The sequence below is a fragment of the Stegodyphus dumicola genome, chromosome 2 (genome assembly GCF_044657685.1).
Source record: "Stegodyphus dumicola isolate Sdum_Otavi_A_Nest chromosome 2, ASM4465768v1".
NCBI classification, from domain to species: Eukaryota; Metazoa; Arthropoda; class Arachnida; order Araneae; family Eresidae; genus Stegodyphus; species Stegodyphus dumicola.
The window spans coordinates 274,730,661-274,750,916 of NC_140769.1; the positions used below are offsets into that span (position 1 = coordinate 274,730,661).

The 20,256-nt window shown below is 33.4% G+C and overlaps 1 protein-coding gene across 1 annotated transcript in view; it reads right to left on the bottom strand.

Annotated features, from left to right (window-relative positions):
* Positions 1-20,256, bottom strand: part of LOC118187353 (corticotropin-releasing hormone receptor 2-like) — a 182,707-nt gene that overhangs the window by 126,860 nt on the left and 35,591 nt on the right. The window contains exons 3-5 of the mRNA XM_085810284.1: positions 18,760-18,854; positions 13,200-13,303; positions 4,584-4,713 (exon numbers count right to left, since the gene is read on the bottom strand). Of these exons, the coding sequence (XP_085666410.1) occupies positions 4,584-4,713; positions 13,200-13,303; positions 18,760-18,854 (329 nt within the window). The remainder of the gene's footprint in view (positions 1-4,583; positions 4,714-13,199; positions 13,304-18,759; positions 18,855-20,256) is intronic.

Sequence of the window (20,256 nt, forward strand, 5' to 3'; positions counted from 1 at the left end):
CTGGCTGATATTTGGCCGTCCCTGATGAAATGAAAGATAATAACTCGCTAGTTATTAAAACTGATGTGCACCTTTTACATCTTTTATTAATGAAGGATTGCTCTGAAAATTAACCTTATAAAAGAAAATAAGTGAATTTCCCCGCTAATTTTCTCATCACGTCCTCTGATATTAAAGTCTCTTGTCAAGCAGAACATTTCAAATGAAACAAATTTAACTTATTTCAAGAGAAACTCTTTTGGGAGCCAGTAAAACAAAGGAGTTAATTGCCATCGGGATAAAATCTTTATCAGTATGAAGTCTGGCTAGCCTCTAGCAGTTCAAAGAAGAAAACAAACAAGTTTTAATTTTACTGGTGGCAATAATCGATACCAAAACAAAGTGCTTCTTCCTAAAAAGGGAACGTTGTTGTGGAAATGGATGAAATTAAAATGCATTTGATTCTTTATTGAAATTTCGATTTCAGATTGCCATCATTGAGTAAAACACTCGAGGGAAATGTTTCATTATAACTGAGAATACAACCTTTCCTGCAACGAACTTGAGATATAAAGAAGAAATATATTCAGTCTGCAGATTTTGTTTAGTATTCAGAGTTTGCATATGATCATTAAAAAAAGGAAAAACAGTTTCTGAAAAGATGAAATAAATCAGCTTATCAGGAACACGTGTTCTTTCTTCTGAATTTCAGACTTTTATTTGAGAATTCTCCAAAGGAATACGAAACGAAGGCTCTGTTCTGAACGGGCTTTAGAGTTTCATTAGAAGTGAAATATATTAAATTGCATTTTGTCACATGAATGAAGCAGAAGTAAAAACTCTGCGTATTTTTTATTAGTAATTCTGGGTATCAGAATCTAAGCCTTTAAATTTTAGTAAAATTAGAAAGCCAATTTACGGCTGCCAAAACTATTGATTTCATAAAAAATAAAATAGGTATTTTTTAATACGTATGGTGTGATATAAAGAAATATTGCGCATACAAAAAACGTTTCCGCTGTTGCAGAGTACTATTTATAAAAGTAAGACGAACAAGACAGTCTTTCAAAACGTACACAATTACATGCTTTATAAAAGCATATTTTATCAATATAAAATCTTCAGTACATCTTCTTTAACATGCATAGAAATGAAACTTCTGGTTATTAATATTTCCTTCATATACTGATATCGGGCAAAAAGAATTATTTTTATTAAATTTTATTCGAACTTTCTCTTTAGTAGAACCATCTGAAAAGATTTCGTTGTGAAATCGGGAAAGTCATCCAGTGTTATTACCGTTAAAAAAAAAGCAGTTTTAGAAAGCTGTTTTGAAGAATTTCAATACGTTCGGAAATGGTATGATTTCTCTTTGTTCGGTAAGAAAGGCAGTTTGAAAAGATTATAGAAATTTTAGTCCTATATTACTATTTGGAAAAATATAAAACAGTTACCATTGAGTTGATTAATAACTGGATCATAGACAGTTATTTGCGTGTAATATTGAGCTATTCAACCTTGTTTCCTATTTTGACCGGCCAATTTGAAATCTATGTTGGTTGCAGAGCGTAGACGATGTACTTTCTTTGGATAGTATTTAGGAATATTCTTTTAAAAATATAATCACTTACTTAAAATTAATAAGTTATATTTATTGACACACATATATGTGTTACCGTGAAATACCGAAATTGGAGAATGTCGACTTTCACCGGAGAATGTCAACATTCACCAAATACGTCGGTGAAAGATCGAGTATAGCACTATATTCTTGTACATTCGGACCCTCACCGGTGTATGTCGACAATCACAGACATGCTCTGGTGTAAGTCGAAAAGAGAGGTCATAAAGTGCCATAATAGTTTAAGTTGTTGCAATAAATAAGATTTCAATCACATAATTTAGTAAATTTTTTTATTACTGTTATTTTATTTTCTCATTTAGAACGTACTGCATAATTAAGTAAGTTTTGAACTTCTATTATTTTCCTTTCTCATTTTGAATGTATTGTGTGTTTTAGGTTCTCATGTTCTTAAGTTCTTCTTTCAAGTCTCCAGTGCGTTTATTCGCGACTGAATTACGGAGAAGAAAATATAATATTGTTATATGTTTAACATTCACCATTAGTACATGGTGAATGTCGACATTGACCGGTGTAAGTCACAAAAAAGAGTATTTGGAAAATATTTCGGACGTACACCAAGAGACTTTGTGAATGTTGACATTCACCGGTGAAAGTCGACATTCTCCAGATTTCAGTGTTTCACCGTAACATATATATATATACTTTGGTGAGGCCGATTGCAACCAAAACGGGAGGTGCACAACTCCATGTTATAGCAGTCGTATATACAAAATTTCAACGTTCTGAGGGTACTCGTTTTTGAGTTATGTGAGATACATAGATACGTACGTACAGATGCCACGAAAAAAAATCTCTTCTGAGTCCATTTTAAAACAGTTTTACAATTCGCTTGGGAATAAAGAGTCCTACCTAGTCCACATGTCACGCAAAAAAATCGTTAAATTGCATTCCATATTAAAATTGATGGTCAAAATGGTTATTTCCGTTGAAATATGGTACAATATAAGAAATAGGAATATTCTTCGTGATTACAAAACTTCATTTACTTCGTACAAAGAAATGAAAAGCATTAGAAAGAGTAAGTACAATAGTAGACTGGTAAAGTGCTAGCGCAGCGAAAGCGTAAAATACCTTAACAAACCCTTCTGGGTGAGAGTTTATAAGGTGTTTCTCCCGCTTTCCTAGCGTACCTTCGTGGTGTGATGGTCTGCACGCTGGGACGGTATTCCAGAAGTCCGTGGTTCGATTCCCAGCGAAGGCGTTGCTAATTTTCATCTTGCCTGCTTCCAAAAAATACCTAATGTCTCTACAAGTTAAAATCTGAAACCTTTCAGATCGTTTATATTTCTTTTTTACTTCCTTTTACGAAGTAGAAAGGAAGTATTGTATTCGCGAAAAATTTCAGGCAGCATATTTTAACGAAAATATTGACCACTATCCAATGCTATTTAACGATGTTTTTGCGTGATATCTGTACGTAAGGACAGAATAAAAGACTCTTTTCCTCCAAAAAAAATTATAAAACTGCTTTAAAATAAATTCTGAAGAGAATTTTTCGTGGCGTCTGTACGAACGTATGTACGTACGTATCTCGCATCTCGCATAAACTGAAAAACGAGTAGACTCAGAACGTTGAAATTTTGTATATAGGACTGCTATAACATGTAGATGAGCACCTGGTATTTTGGTTGTAATCGGCAGCACCAAACATATATATATATCCACACTGTTTCCCGGCTCAATGATCTCAGTTTCTTTACTCTTATATGTTTGTAAATTCTGCATTTTTTTGCTTTAAAATGATTGAATTATGTTGTTCTTATCTTCCGGTTAAGGTTTTTATGCCTTTAGTAAATCTGTATGCAATATTTTTAGAATTATCAACAATTTTAAAGTAGTTTATGTGCCGCTAAGTCTAATAATTTTTTTGATGGCGGCCATTGCTTGTTTACATTTGAAACAGCAGAATAGTGGATTTGCTGTCAATCTAGAGAAACTTAGCTTCGCAACAACAAAGATAACGCCTTCATTTATTATTGCGAATTAAATCATGCTTAATCCTTTGTGGAATTTTTCCGAGGAAATAAGTGTTTAAGATTTACTTCGTAATTCTTAATACAGATATTTTGAGCTTTTATGTATTTTTTGCCTTGTCGCGAAGTGAGAGCGGAATTAATTGAATGAGAAATACTCAATCGTCTGTGAAAAACTGTTTCTTTTTTGTTCTGTTTGCTTAATTTCTGTTATACATCGTTTTAGATTTATTATAGTATTTGAATAGAACATGTGGGAAAGATTAGGTAAATCTTCAAATGATATAAATTTTGTGTATTCTGAGTTATAATATGAACGAAATGTAACGCTGTTAAGAGACCTGGCGTCGGAGTGTCGCTATGGTTAAAAGGTATTTCTCCCGCGTTCTTAGCGCGCCTTCGTAGTTTAGTGGTGTGCCACCGGCCCGGTATTCCAGAGGTCCGTGGTTCCATTCCCGGCAAAGGCGTTGCTAATTTTTCCTCTTGCCTGCTTCAGAAAATATTCCTATTATCTCTACATGGTGAACAAATAGAGTGAATTTTAAAGAGTGCATTTATTTTATTGTGGTTTATGCGCTATTGACGAAGTAGATTTAATTCAATCCAATAAGTTTAAACGAAACGCGGGAAAAAATGCGTATAATTTAACATTCTGTACGAAGAAGTTATGTGGTATACACATCAGATTTTTTTATTTAGCTGCAAAAATTATAAAACACAGAATATAAACGAAACTCATTATTATTATGCCGAATAATAGTTATAATAAGCATTTTGTTGGTTTCTCATTCATATTTTACCAAACTGTACTTGATTTGAGTTTATGAATAGCATTTTACTCGGTTATGTGTATTAGGATTCCACACGATTAATTTAATAACTTGGGGATATTCTTTAAAATTTTCTTTATTCTCAGATTTTAGTTATAGCAATCAAACAAATACTAGAACAGAAATATATTAACCTTAGGCATAAAAGTTACTTACCACGTCCGTATAGGCGGGTAGCGACGACCGAAAAATGACAGCAGAAGGGATGATCATGAGCAGAACAGAATGGATGATGAGTGACACCACGAGATTCCGGTGGACGCGTAAACGAGAGCACAGCAGGGACCTAAAAGATAGGAAAAAGCCATTCAGCTGTCAGTTTCAGAAGGAATTTCCCGGATGATTCTGAAAGAGATTCCTTCTATATTTTAGAGTCGTATCAGCGTAGAGACGCTTTTGACATTCAGTGCACGACGACAGAGATTTATGCAGAACATCAGTCAAGGGGTTTGCAGAGTTTAAATTTCTCTACCGATTTTCTTTTCGACCTTTATTTTCTTTAAAATTTCTTACTTAAGCGAAGATGAAAACAGATTAATAATTATGAGGAATTTACTCTAATTTGAGCTTAAATAATTCAAAAAATCCATAGCTTAGTTTTAATATAACAGTATAAACGAGGCTAAAGATGAAGGAATCATTTTGCGAAAAAAGGAAGCTTATTACATTATATTATTTTAACCCGCGAGCACACGCGGCGGGTATGTCATACCCATGTGCATTTTTCTTTTTGTATATTTCTCGCCCATTATTTCATAAAAGGTCGAAACTTGGTGTAGCTGAGTTCAAGGTCACATACTTAAATGGGGGAAATTCCTGAGGTGGCAAGTGCAACGGTTTTTTAGGAACAGCATTGTTCGGGCATGTCATACCCGTGCGTGTACTCGAGTTTCTCAGCGAGTCACTTCGCACTTCTCGTTTTCAAGTTTTAAGTATAGGTTTTTCTTGAAGTGTAAGCATGGCGCCGTATATTCCTTACGATGAAGAGATGGAAAGATTGAGAAATCTCCTTGAAACAGTTTCTTCTGATGAGGATTCATTTAGTGAAGAAGAGGAAGATGTTGATGACGAAGAATATAATAGTAATCATGATTCACCCATAGAGAGTAGTGATTCAGATACAGAAACAGAAAATGAAACTCTAGAATGTAGCAATGAGTTTTTATGTTGGAAAAAAATGGAACAAAAATAAATTCCGGACTAATGTTAGAATTGGCGCCAAAAATATTATAACTAAACTCCCTGGAAATACAAAGTATTCTGAAGACTTCTCAACACCTTTAGATTCCTTGTCATTGCTTATCGATGAAGATATGTTAAAACATGTAGTTGACAATACAAATATTTATATTGATTCAATACGAGAAAATTTTACTCGTCAACGGGATGAGTACTTTTCTCAAAGCCCTAGGGATGCAGCTAATAGAAAATGTTCAAAATGAACGACGGCGAGCATCTGTGGTTCCTGATTCTGGACAAACACTGACCACCGATGAACATGTTAACAATTAACTGTCCCCCAAAAAACCGAAAATGACTTACAAGAGGTGTACAGAGTGCTCCAAGAAAAAAGATAGAAAGACTAGATTCATTTGTGAAAATTGTAGCAAAAGTATATGTATAGAACATATGACCTCATTTTGTAAACAATGTTCAAGAAGTAAGTAAATAATTTTTCCTCTCCTTAGTGTTTCCTGTTTTGTCTAAAATGAAGTATTAACTTGGTTTTACATTTAATTTCTTTTAAAAAAACGATTAATTTTTTTTTGACAAATTTTTAATTACAATTTTTTTATTCGGGTATGACATACCCGGCGCGTGTTCTCGTGTTCGTCGGATCGGTGCGTGTGCTCGCGGGTTAAGCTTATTTTTTAAAACTTACAAATTATTAATTTTAGTAACGATTAAGTTTCAACGCTCTTTTACCTTCCCTTTGATTCCCCTTTTCCTCGCACACATTTGCTAGGATAAGAAGGTTACGTTAATGTGAACATTTAAAAACAGCGTATTCTAATTGTCAATATAAAACTCGTGTCAATATGTTCTGCATGCCTTCGTGGTGTAAAGGTAGCACACTCGACGCGTATTCGAAAGCTCCAGGTTCGAGTTCCAATGAGGGCATTGGTCATTTTTCCCATCCCCGCATCAAAATAACCGAATGTCTCAACAGTGGCGCCCGAACTAAAGCGTGGTGGATGATGAATCTTCACTGAGAGGATTTGGCGACTGGTTTCCCTAATCCTCAATCACCCTTTAAAGGGGAAAGTATATAAGGCATTTTCTCTTTCCTTTTTGCATGCCTTCGTGGTGTATTGGTAGCACACTCGGCGCGTATTCGAGAGGTCCTGGTTTGGGTCCCGACGAGGGCATTGCTCATTTTTCGCGTCTCCCGCATCAAAATAACCTTATATCTCTACAATTAGAACACCTAATATTTGTATTCCTATTATATGCAGAATGGATATATGTAGCATTCTATTATACATAGAATGGCATTCCCATGGTTAGATTGTTAATCTTTCGCAGCTGTTTAAAATTAAGCCTTCAGTTTACATGATTTGATTTTTACTTCCTTGTACGAAGTAAAAAGGCAGTATTGTAATCGCGAAAAGTTTCAAGCAGCATATTTCAACGACAAAATCCATTTTGACCTCTTTCGAATGGAATTTAACGATGTATTTCCGTGACATCTGTACGTAAGGGCAGGATAAAACGCAATTTTCTCCAAAAAAATTATAAAACTGCTTTAAAATGAATTCTGAAGAGAATTTTTCGTGGCGTCTGTACGAACGTATGTACGTACTTACGTACGTATCTCGCATAACTCAAAAACGAGTAGCCTCAGAGCGTTGAAATTTTGTATACAGGACTGCTATAACATGTAGATGTGCATCTCGTATTTTGGTTGCAATCGGCCGCGCCAAACGTATATAAATATATTTATATATATATCCAGTCTGTTACCCGGCTCAGTGATCTCAGTTTCTTTACTCTTATATGTTTGTAAATTGTACATTTTTTGCTTTAAAAATGATTGAATTATGTTCTTATCTTCCGGTTAAGTTTTTTTTTTTTGCCTTTAGTAAATCTGAATGCAATATTCTTAAAATTATCAACAATTTTAAAATTGTTTAAGTGCCGCTAAGCGTAATAAATTTTTTGATGGCAGCCATTGCTCTTGTTTACATTTGAAACAGCAGAATTGTAGATTTGTTGCCAATCTAGAAAAACTTAGTTTCGCAACAACAAAGATAACGCCTTCATATTATTGCGAATTAAATCATGCTTAATCCTTTCTGGAATTTTTTCGAGGAAATAAGTGTTTAAGATTTACTTCGTAATTTTTAATACAGATATTTTGAGTTTTTATGTATTTTTGCCTTGTCGCGAAGTGAGAACTGAATTAATTCAATGAGAAATACTCATACGTCTGTGAAAAACCGTTTCTTTTTTGTTTTGTTTGCTTAATTTCTTTTATACATCGTTATAGCTTTATTATATTATTTGAATAGAACACGTGGCAACGATTCGATAATTCTTTAAATGATATAAATTTTGTGCATTCTGAGTTGTAATATGAATGAAATATAATACTGTTAAGTAAACCTAACGCCAGAGTGTCGCTATGGTAAACAAACAAAGTGAATTTTAAAGAATGCATTTATTCTATTGTGGTTTATGCGCTGTCGGCGAAGTAGGTTTAATTTAATCCAATAAGTTCAAACGAAATGGAAGAAAAAATGCGTATAATTTAATATTCCGTACAAGGAAGTCATGTGGTGTACACATCAGATTTTGTTTTCCCGGTATGTAGTAGTATAAAAAAGCAAAACTGTTTCTGGTGACAAGAGTAATACCTTATAAGAATCTTGAACAGTTTTGCGTGGCGTAGTTTAGTCTATAGATCCTCATCTTAAAGGAAATATTTTCATCGCTTCCGGATTAAATTGAAGTTCTTGGAGCTGATTGTTCACGAAAATGTTTGAAGAATATTTAAATTTCATTACAATTGCTAACTATTTAATTTCAGCGACTTTAACTTCAGCGATAGGGTGAAATGAAATAATTAAATTTTAGAGAAATGAGATTTAATTGTCGGTTATTACTATTGCACCATTTTTAGAGTTCTAAATCTAATATCCTTTTCCTTAATCTAATATCCTTAAAATTATATTTCACGTATTTGCAAAATTCCGTTATAACCACTTAATAACCATGAGAGATAATATATGAATAATATGAATAAACCGTTATAACCACGAGAGGTATTATACGAATTTATGCTAATCAAATACTCATGTTGCGAAGCTAATTAAAATGTAGGTATAACAACGAACATAAAATCGAAAAATACAAGTAAAAAAAAATTAGAGCTTTTTTTATAATTCTGGATTTTACGTCGCTTAAATTTATCAGTGATTTTTCTTGAGAAATCTGAATGTTTCTTTTGATTGTTTTTTCTTTGCTTTATTTCTTACAAGATTTACATATCTGAAACTTAACCCAAAGAGGCGTTAGACCCAAAGGGCAATTCGTCTCAAAATGGCATTTTGTGTCGTTTCACTTTTTACGTTGGTTCACTTTTAAGACTGTTGCCAACAAACATTATTGCAATATCTTATAATTAAAGAAAGCAAATAATCCAGAATCTGCATTGAATGCAAGAATGTTTTCCGCATTGTGAAAAAGCAACTGTACCTAGAACCGTCCAGTTTTGAATAACGTAGTCATACAACGAAACAGGGGCACTGGGATTCCCAAAAATTAAATTCGCCCAAGTATTCAAATATTGAATTCTGTTTTATTATCTATTTCAAATTCTGTAAAACTTTAACGAATTTTTGATTACCAAACTCAACAATTTCAAAGCGAGCAATGGCAACACTAGACGGAAAAAAAAAAAAAAAAAAAAAAACATTTTTATTTCCAGCGCGTGAAATTCTCTTTCGGAAATTCTAAAGATATGCTTTCTTGCTGTTTTTAAATATTTCGTGATATTGCTGTTGAATTGAATTTTTTTTTGTGGTTTAAATGCGAAGTACATGATATTTAAGTGACAAAAGTCATGGGATACCTCCTAATATTTTGTCGGTCCTCCTTTTGCCCGGCGAAGTGCAGCAACTCGACGTGGCGTGGACTCAATAAGTTGTTGGAAGTCCCCTGCAGGAATATTGAGCCATGCTGCCTCTATAGACGTCCATAATTGTGAAAGTGTTGACGGTGCAGGGTTTTGGGCACGAACTGACCTCTCGATGATGTCCCATAAATGTTTGATGGGATTCTTGTTGGGCGATCTAGGTGGCCAGATCATTCGCTGGAATTGTCCAGAATGTTCTTCTAACCAATCGCGAACAATTGTGGCCTGGTGACATGCCGCATTGTCATCCATAAAACTCCCATCGTTGTTTGAGTACGTGAAGTCCATGAATGGCTGTAAGTGATCTCCAAGTAGCTGAAGGTATCCATTTCCAGTCAATGATCGGTGCAGTTGCACCAGAGGACCGAGTCCATGCCATGTAAAAACAGCCCAGACCATTATGGAACCACCACCAGCTTCAACAGTGCCTTGTTGACAACTTGGGTCCATGGCTTCGTGGGGTCTGCGCTACACTCGAACTCTACCATCAGCTCTTACCAACTGAAATCGTGACTCATCTGACCAAGCCACGGTTTTCCATTCGTTTAGGGACCAACCGATATGCTCACGAGCCCACGAGAGTGGCTGCAGGCGATGTCGTGCTGTCAGTAAAGGCACTCGAGTCGGTCTTCTGCTGGTATAGCCAAAGGAAGACAAATTTCGCCGCACTGTCCTATCGGACACGTCCCTCGTACGTCCCACATTGATTTCTGCGGTTATTTGACGCAGTGTTGCTTGTCTGTGAACATTGACAACTCTACGCAGACGTTGCTGGTATCGGTCGTTAAGTGCAGCTGGTCGGCCACTGCGCTGTCCATGGTGAGATGTTATGCCTGAAATTAGATACTCTCGGCCCACTCTTGACACTGTGGATCTCGGAATGTTGAATTACCTAACGATATCCGAAATGGAATGACCCCTGGGTCTAGAGCTCCAACTACCATTCCGCGTTCAAGTCTGTTAATTCTCGTCGTGCGGCCATAATCACGTCAAAGCCTCTTCACACGAGTAAGTTGAACACAAATGAAAGCCCTGCCAAAGCACTTCGCATTTATACATTTTCTACGCGATACTTCTGCCATCTGTATATTTGCATATTGCTATCCCATGACTTTTGTCACTTCAGTGTAAGTGAAGGTAACACAGAAAACGTTACAAAATGTGAAAGCTTTCAGATTTTATATTACGCCAAAAGGGACGTTTCCTAACGTTTTGTGTGTTACCTTTACTTATTAAATATCATGTTCTTCGCAATTAAAGCATCAAGTTCAGTTCAACAGCAATATCATAAATTATTTAAAATGAGCATATCTTTAAAATTTCCGATACACAGTCTCACGCGCTAGAGATAAAAATGCTTTTTTTTTTTCCATAAAGTGTTGCCATTGCTCTCTTTAAAATCGTTGAATTTGTTAAACAAAAATGCTTTAATATTTCAAGAAATATGAAATAGGTAATAAAACAAATTCCAGATTCCAAATTTGGGCTTTCAGATGCCCATATTTGAATGGAAGACTACGTTATACAAAATTGGATGTCTCCGGGTATCTACGTTTCTTCACAATGGGAGAAGCATACATACATTCATGCAGATTCGTTATTATTTAATTTCTTTAAATATAATGTACTGCTCTAACATTTGGTGGCAACATCTTGAAAAGCGAACCGACATTTATAATGAACCAACGCAGAATGCCAAAATTAAATTAATAGCGCTTCTGGGCAAATTGCCTCTTTTTGCTAAGAAACGCCCTTTTGGGCGTAATGTCAAGCCTGAAAGCTTTCAGAATTTCTTTCTTTTTTTTTCATGCTTGTTCTCAGTTTCTTTACTATTAAAATTTTCCAGCTTTGAGCTCCGCTAAGTCTGTGAATTTTCCGTAAGGGCGTCTGCCATAACACAACTTTATGTGACTTTTTTTTTTCTTGATAAAATATTACGTGATGTAAAGAAAGGTTTTGGTCCTTGAAAGGTTTTTAAATGTAATTATCTACCAAAACTTAAAACTGAAAGAAGGAACTGGAGTGGATTCTCGCTTTCATCAACTTACTATTCACTCGTAGTTCATTTTTACGAACTATCATTGTTGGTTCCGAAAATTAACATGTCGAACCGATATTAATTTCAGCTTCTTTTAACAAACACTATATTTCAGAGAAATAAAAGCTGTCTCTTTGGCAAGAATTACGATCTAAAAAAATAATAAATTTGCCCTCATCTTTTTTTTTTTTTTTTACTTCCTTGTACGAAGTAAAAAGGAAGTATTGCAATTACGAGAAGTTTCAGGCAGCATATTTCAACGAAAATATCCAATTTGACCGCTATCGAATGCAATTTAACGATGTTTTTGCGTCATATCTGTACGTAAGGACAGAATAAAAAACTCTTTTTCTTAAAAAAATTATAAAAACTGCTTTAAAATGAATTCTGAAGAGAATTTTTCGTGGCGTCTGTACGAACTTATGTACGTAAGTGCGTACGTACGTATCTCGCATAACTCAAAAACGAGTAGCCTCAAAACTTTGAAATTTTGTATATAGGACTGCTATAACATGTAGATGTGCACCTCGTATTTCGGTTGCAATCGGCCGCAGCAAACGTATATAAATATATTTATATATATATCCACTCTGTAACCCGGCTCAGTGATCTCAGGTTCTTAACTCTTATATGTTTGTAAATTGTACATTTTTTGCTTTAAAAATGATTGTATTATGTTGTTTTTATCCTCCGGTTCAGGTTTTTATGCCTTTACTAAATCTGTATGCAATATTTTTAGAATTATCAGCAATTTTAAAGTTGTCTAAGTGCCGCTAAGCCTTTTTTTAATGACGGCCATTGATGTTTACATTTGAAAAAGGAGACTAGTGGATTTGTTGCCGATCTAGAGAAACTTAGCTTCGCAACAACAAAGATAACGCATTCATTTATTATTGCCAATTAAATAATCCTTAATTCTTTCTGGAATTTTTTCGAGGATTTTTTTAAGATTTACTTCGTAATTTTTAATATAGATATTTTGAGTTTTTATGTATTTTTGCCTTCTCGCGAAATGAGAACTGAATTAAGTAAAAGCAAAATACTCAATCGTCTGTGAAAAACTGTTTCTTTTTTGTTTCGTTTGCTTAATTTCTTTTATACATCGTTCTAGCTTTATTATAGTATTGGAATAGAACATGTGGCAACGATTTCATAATTCTATTCTTTAAATGATATAAATTTTGTGCATTATGAGTTATAATATGAATGAAATATATAAGTTAACTGTTATATAATTATTGGATTATATAACAGTTAACTTACTTTCCGTTATATAATTATTCTTTAAGTTAACTATTATATAATTATTAATACTGCTAGGTGAATCTAGCGCCAGAGTGTCGCTATGGTAAACAAATACTAGAGTGAATTTTAGAGAATACCTAATGTGTCTACAATGTTACAGCAAAAGAAATAAGCGAGACGAATCCCGACAATATACATCGTTTAAAAAAAATGTGTGAACAGCCTCTGTACAAGTGCAGAAGCAGTTAATGCATTACATTAACATCGATTTAGGAGGAGATCTTACAGATAGATATACGGAAACTATAAGTAAATAATTTGCAGGCAGTAGAATTATTTAATAGATACTCACTTGAAGTAACAGAAGATGCTGAGAGTAACGATAAGTGCAATGAGGGATATGAAGGAACATATAAACAATATGTAGCTCACTATTAAGTGTCCCACTGCTATGTCCTGTATGGATAAAAATGCAGCTGTTAAACATTTTATTGAATTAGTAAGAAAGAATATAACAAAAGGTTACATTCAGAGATAATATTTTTTATTTTAATAGCATTTATTTATACATCATTAATTTTTTGTGTTTTCGTTTTATATAACTGAAAGGGGAAAATATTAAGCATCTGCAATACAAAAACTTCAGATCATAGTGTAACACTTTTAATCACATTGTAGTAACACTTTGATATAGATCTTAATGTAACACCCACATATTTGAACCTAAAGGTAAAAAAAAAAAAAAAAAAAAAAAAAATCTGAAATGTTTCAGATTTTAAATTACGTCCAAAGGGGCGTTTTTTAACATTTTGTGTGTTACCTTTCTTTATTGAATATCATGTTCCTCGCACTTAAACCATAAGATCCAGTGCAACAGCAATATCGCAAAATAGTTTTAAAACGAGCCTATCTTTAGAATTTCCGATACAGAGACTCACGCGCTGGAGATAAAAATGTTTTTTTCTGCACAACGTTGCCATTGCTCGCTTTGAAATCCTTGAGTTTGTTAATCAAAAATTCGTCAAAGTTTTAAAAAATAGGAAATCGATCATAAAACAAATTTCAAATTTCAAATTGGGTCTTCCACATGCTCATATTCGTTGGAGGATTACGTTATTCAAAATTCGGTGACTCTATGTACCGTTATTTTATGACAATGTGAGAAGTATACATACATTTACGCAGATTTTCATTATCTAATTTCTTCAAATATAATGCAGGACTCTAACATTTTATGGCAACAGTTTGATAAGTGAACCGACATTTATCCGTCCGACGCAAAATGCCAAAACGAAACCAATAGTCCTTCGGGATTCAAATCCCTTTGGACTTTAAAAAAAAAAAAAAAAAAAAAAAAAAAAAAAAAAAAAAAATCGCGAATTAAAAAAAAATGAAATCTGATCTTTCTATACGAACTTTAATTTAACTGAATAAATTTAGATAAGAAAAATTTTAATTTAAACAATCACGAGAGGAATACTAGTTTTAGAATTAATTTCCTAGAAGTTCAAGATATAGAATAAAAATCGTATACTGTCTAAAACGGGATGTTCAAAAAGGCAGTACTAGATGGCTGGAAAATAAAACTTGCTATATTATTATTCTGTCATAAATCAATGCAACACACTTCTTTGCAACTTTTTTATTAGAGGGAAGGCTTAATTATTCAAGAAGCAGCTGTGCATGTTTTCAGCGAATTGCATGAAAATATATATTTCTTTCAAGTGAAGCTTTACACTCTCTGGAACGTTGCTTAAAGAGGCTCATACAACTTAAACCCCTTATGATCTCCGAATATGTGACTGTTGAAGGAATTGGTATATTTTATTTATTTTAAAAGCAATTACTTTTTACAGCTGACTACATAATATAGCTGCTTTCTGAAATAGTAATCAGAAAGTTTGTGTTGCCACAAATATTTTTAGAATTTAATCCGCTTTGTGACAAAATTTTTCGTCCTGTTTCCACCTTGCGCGCATGATATTTTAAAATGGGCTAATGGTACATACTTGAAATTGGATGCAATTCTTTATATGGGCACTATCTTCTAACTGAACCAAAAATATGATGAATATTTTAACATTAAAAAATTTTATGCATGAAAACATTACAGATTTGTTTTCAATAAAATACATTTTATAAACTCCAAATAAAATAAAAATTGAACTTGAAATTCTTAGAAATTTTGGTTCACAGTAGTTTTCATATGTTATAAAAGCTACATATTAAATATGGAATTAAATTATGCAACATAATGTTTTAAACTGCGCGCGCAAGGTGGAAACATGACGAAATATTTTGTCACAAAGCGGAATAAATTATAAAAATATTTGTGGCAACACAAACTTTCGGATGACTATTTCAGAAAGCAGCTATATTATGTAGTCAGCTGTAAAAAGGTGGAAGTAATTGTTTTTAAAATAAATTAGTTATCCCAATTCTTGCAACAGTCACATATTCGAAGATCTTATGGGTTTTAAGGTGTATGAGTCCCCTTAATAAGAAAAATTGTGTCATTTAGTCCAAAATGTTATAAATAAGCATGAGAATAAAAATATATAGTTTTGTTTTTATTTTGAACATATACAATCTCCCTTTGCGCCGCAGATGTGTAACACGGGACTTACAAATATGACTAAAACATTAAATATTGCATTGTAAGGTTTTGAACAGTTATTTTTAGTTAAAGCTACTTTCCTGTATCTCCTTATTTCAGATTACAAATTCCTGCCAGAATGTGGTTTTAGAATCGCGGTTAATGCAAATGAGGAAGAGCAGTATTTAAGTTGAAGTTCCACTGACTTCGTTAGACAGCCAGAGATTCTTCAGATAGCTTCGGCTATATCTTTTTAGTTAATCATTAATTATTAAGTTTGATTTCTTAGTACTCTCGAGTTCAAGCGCAAGTGGAGGCTTTTCTGTACGCTATGAGACAGGAGCCATTTGTAAATTCTTATTTTGAGATGTGAAGGGTAATTAACCCTTCTTCAGTTTACGTTTCTGTTTCATGAGCCAAAGCGATTATTCGTTTACCAGTTCTCGAGGTTCCACACACTTAACTGTAAGAGAAAAAGTTCGAATACCATAACATGCATGAATAAAACGAGCAAATATAGAGACGAGAATTATGGACTTTACAAAAACAGATAATTTCACTCGCTAAGTCATGCCCAACATTTTCAAATCATCATAATATAATCTAGGGCTAGCAAAGGTAGGACTTGAGAAAATCAAATGTATAGGTATTTGTAATTGAAAAACTTCGCTTCCGATAGTACGAAGTAAAACACAAAACAGAAAAAAAAAAATTAGCTTATCTTTTTTGTTCATTTTTTTTCTCACTTTTTTGCTTTCATTCTTAACTTTTTCTTTTTGAAGAGATAGTTCTAGGACATATGGTTTCCTCATTTATATTTGATTGCAAATAATAAATGTGAATTTCTGTTATTCTATATTTCTTTATTGGCGGAAGAAACAGCGTAGACAGAGAGTTTAAATCATATCTAGTTTTTGCCTTGCTTCAAATTAAAGCAATTTTCTGAGATAAATCATAAGTTTGTAATGTTTCAGTTATAAATGAAATACAATTTGAAAAACTAAATGTAATTTTTTATTTAATATGTAGCTTGCTTTATAGGAGTAGAAATTACTTTGTTGGATGGATGAAATGTTTCCGCTTGGTTATTATTACTAATTCCTTTCAATTATTCAGGGAAGTCTCCATATATATTTTATGTAAATATTGGTTTTGCCGCTGGACAAGAAAAAATCGATTTAATAACTAGACAGCAGTTAGAATTATTGATAGTCCTATGCTTATACACCGACATGCATTCATCTACATTCAGTTTGATACATTTTATTAAGAACAAGAAAATATTCATCACTTATAAGTATGTATAATATTGGCGAGAGGGTCCACATGATTGTACCGATAGAAACATTGTTTGCACACTTTTTAGACGATTTTGCTTTGCTATAAAAATTAATTGTCTGCTTGGAAACTATTTTTTATTTTTAGCTATATTTTTTAAAGTCCAAATTATTGTTTACTGCTTGACAGTTTTGTTTTCATGCAAAATGGCGCTTTTAAAGAAGCAATGAATGGAAGACTATGTGCTTTTTTCGAGGAAAATTATTTGTATTTAGTTATTAAAACCGCCGTGAAAGCCATAGGTTTTCGATATTTAAAGCTATCATAGGTAGAGAGGAAAAAATCTCAAAGTTTGACTTTGGAAAAAGTGGAAAAATTGTTCAAGCACATACCCAAGGAAAAGACAGAATGTTTGGAATGCTGCAAAGGTAAGATTTTTAATATCTGTACGTAAGGACAGAATAAAAGACGCTGACATTTTGTATATAGGGCGGCTATAACATGTAGATGTGCACCTCGCATTTTGGTTGCAATCGGCCGCACCAAACGTATATAAATATATTTATAAATATATCCACTCTGTTACCCGGCTCAGTGATCTCAGTTTCTTTACTCTTATATGTTTGTAAATTGTACATTTTTTTTTGTTTTAAAATGATTGAATTATGTTGTTCTTATCTTCCGGTTAAGGTTTTTATGCCTTTAGTAAATCTGTATGCAATATTTTTAGAATTATCAGCAATTTAAAAGTTGGTTAAGTGCCGCTAAGCCTAATAATTTTTTTGGCGGCGGCCATTGCTTGTTTACATTTGAAACAGGAGAGTAGTGGATTTATTGCGAATCTAGAGAGACTAAGCTTCGCAACAACAAAGATAACGCCTTAATTTATTATTGCGAATTAAATCATGCTTAATCCTTTCTGGATTTTTTCGAGGAAATAAGTGTTTAAGCTTTACTTCGTAATTTTTAATATAGATATTTTGAGTTTTTATGTATTTTTGCCTTCTCGCGAAGTGAGAATTGAATTAACTGAATGAGAAATACTCAATCGTCTGTGAAAAACTGTTTCTTTTTTTATTTTGTATGCTTAATTTCTTTTATACATCGTTCCAGATTTATTATAGTATTTGAATAGAACATGTGGGAATGATTAGATAATTCTTCAAATGATATAAATTTTATGCATTCTGAGTTATAATATGAACGAAATATAACGCTGTTAAGTGAACCTAGGGCCGGAGTGTCGCTATGGTAAAAAAATATAGTGAATTTTAAACAGTGCATTTATTATATTGTGGTTTATGCACTATCGAAGCAGTAGATTTAATTCAATCCAATAAGTTTAAATGAAATGCAAGAAAAAATGCGTATAATTTAATATTCCGTACAAGGAAGTCATGTGGTGTACACATCAGATTTTTGCTTTTAATCTTCGAAACTTTTTTCTCACTCGATTCCTTTTTTCTGGGGGGGGGGAAAGCAACGCTTTTATCTCAAATACACTGCGGTAATTAAATACTGCTGTAAAACAAAATATTGATAGGTATTGATAATTTCTTTTCTTATCTTGCTATCAATTATTAATAATTAAAATTGCAGCACGATGGCACAAATAAAAGTATATTAAATGCAAACTTTGTTGCATAAAATTCTATTATCACTTTTGAGCTTGATATTAAATTAATTAGGCGATTGCGCGAAGAAACGAACACTGGATTAATCACTTATAATAAATAAAGAACAAAAGAAATATCTTTTGCATAAAATATCATCAGCGTCCTCTGTGATTCCAAGTGATGCACTTACATTCATTTAAATTTTGAAATAGTGTACTTTATAACAATAATAATAACTTCATTTGCATTCTATTGTTATGGCAGGAATAAAAGTCAAGCTTACAGGTGCGTTTCAAGTTTACTCATGATTGTAATTTTTATCATAAATGATTTATTACATTCATGAAAATTTTTATCTTGAAATTTAATGATTTCGTTAAATTCTATAAACTCCCCCGCAAAGGAAATGATTGTAAATTCACCTCATCCGAATGGAGTAAATCTAAGCACTGGGTATAGTTAGTCCAGTTTCCCCATAACCAACGTCCATCCCCTCCGCAGACTCGATATGCTTCCCCTAGAAAAGAAAGAAAAGTTATTGGCAGTAAAATTCTCAATATCAACTCTCACTTTCTACATAATACGAAAGTTGCTATTTATATTTCTAGTCTAATAATGAGAAAAGAAAATGCATATGATCGAAATTGATTTTATTGTTTTTCGGAATATTCTCCATGGCTATCAATACACTTTTGTATGCGTTTGAACTTGCAATTTTTGAAGCACGTTTGCCACTCCCATTGAGGAGACTCCAAACCATGCGTTTTGAACGCCTCAACCGCTTCTTCGGGTGTCGCAGATCGCTGACCACGTAATTTATTTTTGATGTGCGGGAATAAGAAAAAGGCTATTAGGTGCCAAATCCGGGAGATACGGCGAATCACCCATCGGTTCGATGTTTTGGTCTGTCAAACATTCTGTTTACTTCCACGCCTATCGAATTAATTTCCCCCTTTTAGTTGCCCTGCGTTGGCAACACGCTTTTGAGATTTGTCGTTCATAGAATACGGTCGCTAAAAGCGTAGCTGACTTGTAAGTGTTGTAATTCTTATTTTAATGCTTATCTGTATTGCTGAACTATTACTAGATGTTTACGTATAATGTTTTATTATTGAATATTTTCAGTTAGGTTTAAATAGACCAAGAGTGATTAAATTTATTAAGGATATTTAAAATCGAAACTACGTCATCCATTTCGGCGCCATTCTAACATAGGAACGTAAAGACATTCCTTGAGTCTTCCTTTGTCTGATGTGTGAGAGCTTGCATTGTCGTGATGAAGAAAGATTCTCCTCTTCTTCTGCTTTTTTTCGTATTTCTCCGATGATTTCTGGCAGACCTCTTTAAATACATGTTGAATATTGTACTAAATTTTAGAAATGCATGGATTAAAAAATAGTATTGAATATTTCCACTGTAGAGTCATTAGGAGTTTTTGAAGCAGACCCTTGCCGGTATTCAAATCTGGACCTGTCGAGTACGCATCGTGTGTGCTACCGTTACACCACGAAGGCATGCTGAAAGGAGGAAGAAAATACCTCATATACTCTACCTTTAAAGGTTACAGCCGAAAACATCGCGGCAAAAACATCGCGGACGAAAATGTCGCGGAGAAAACAACGCAGAGCGAAAACGTCGTGCTACAAAACATCGTCGTCGAAAATAAAGCGGTTCAAAAACTTCGCAGTTTAAAAACATCGTCCTCGAAAATATCGTGGTAAAAAATAAAGTATCTACAAATCATCGCATGACGATAACATCGCAGACATGCTTCTTTCAGGCTTTAATAACTGTAAATGGATATTCCCATATTGATTTGTGATCGCAAGTTGGAAAGAAGGAAAATTTTTACTTTCATACTTTTTATTAACAAATAAATTTTTGCTGAGAAAATAAGAATGAAACTTAAGCATAGAAAA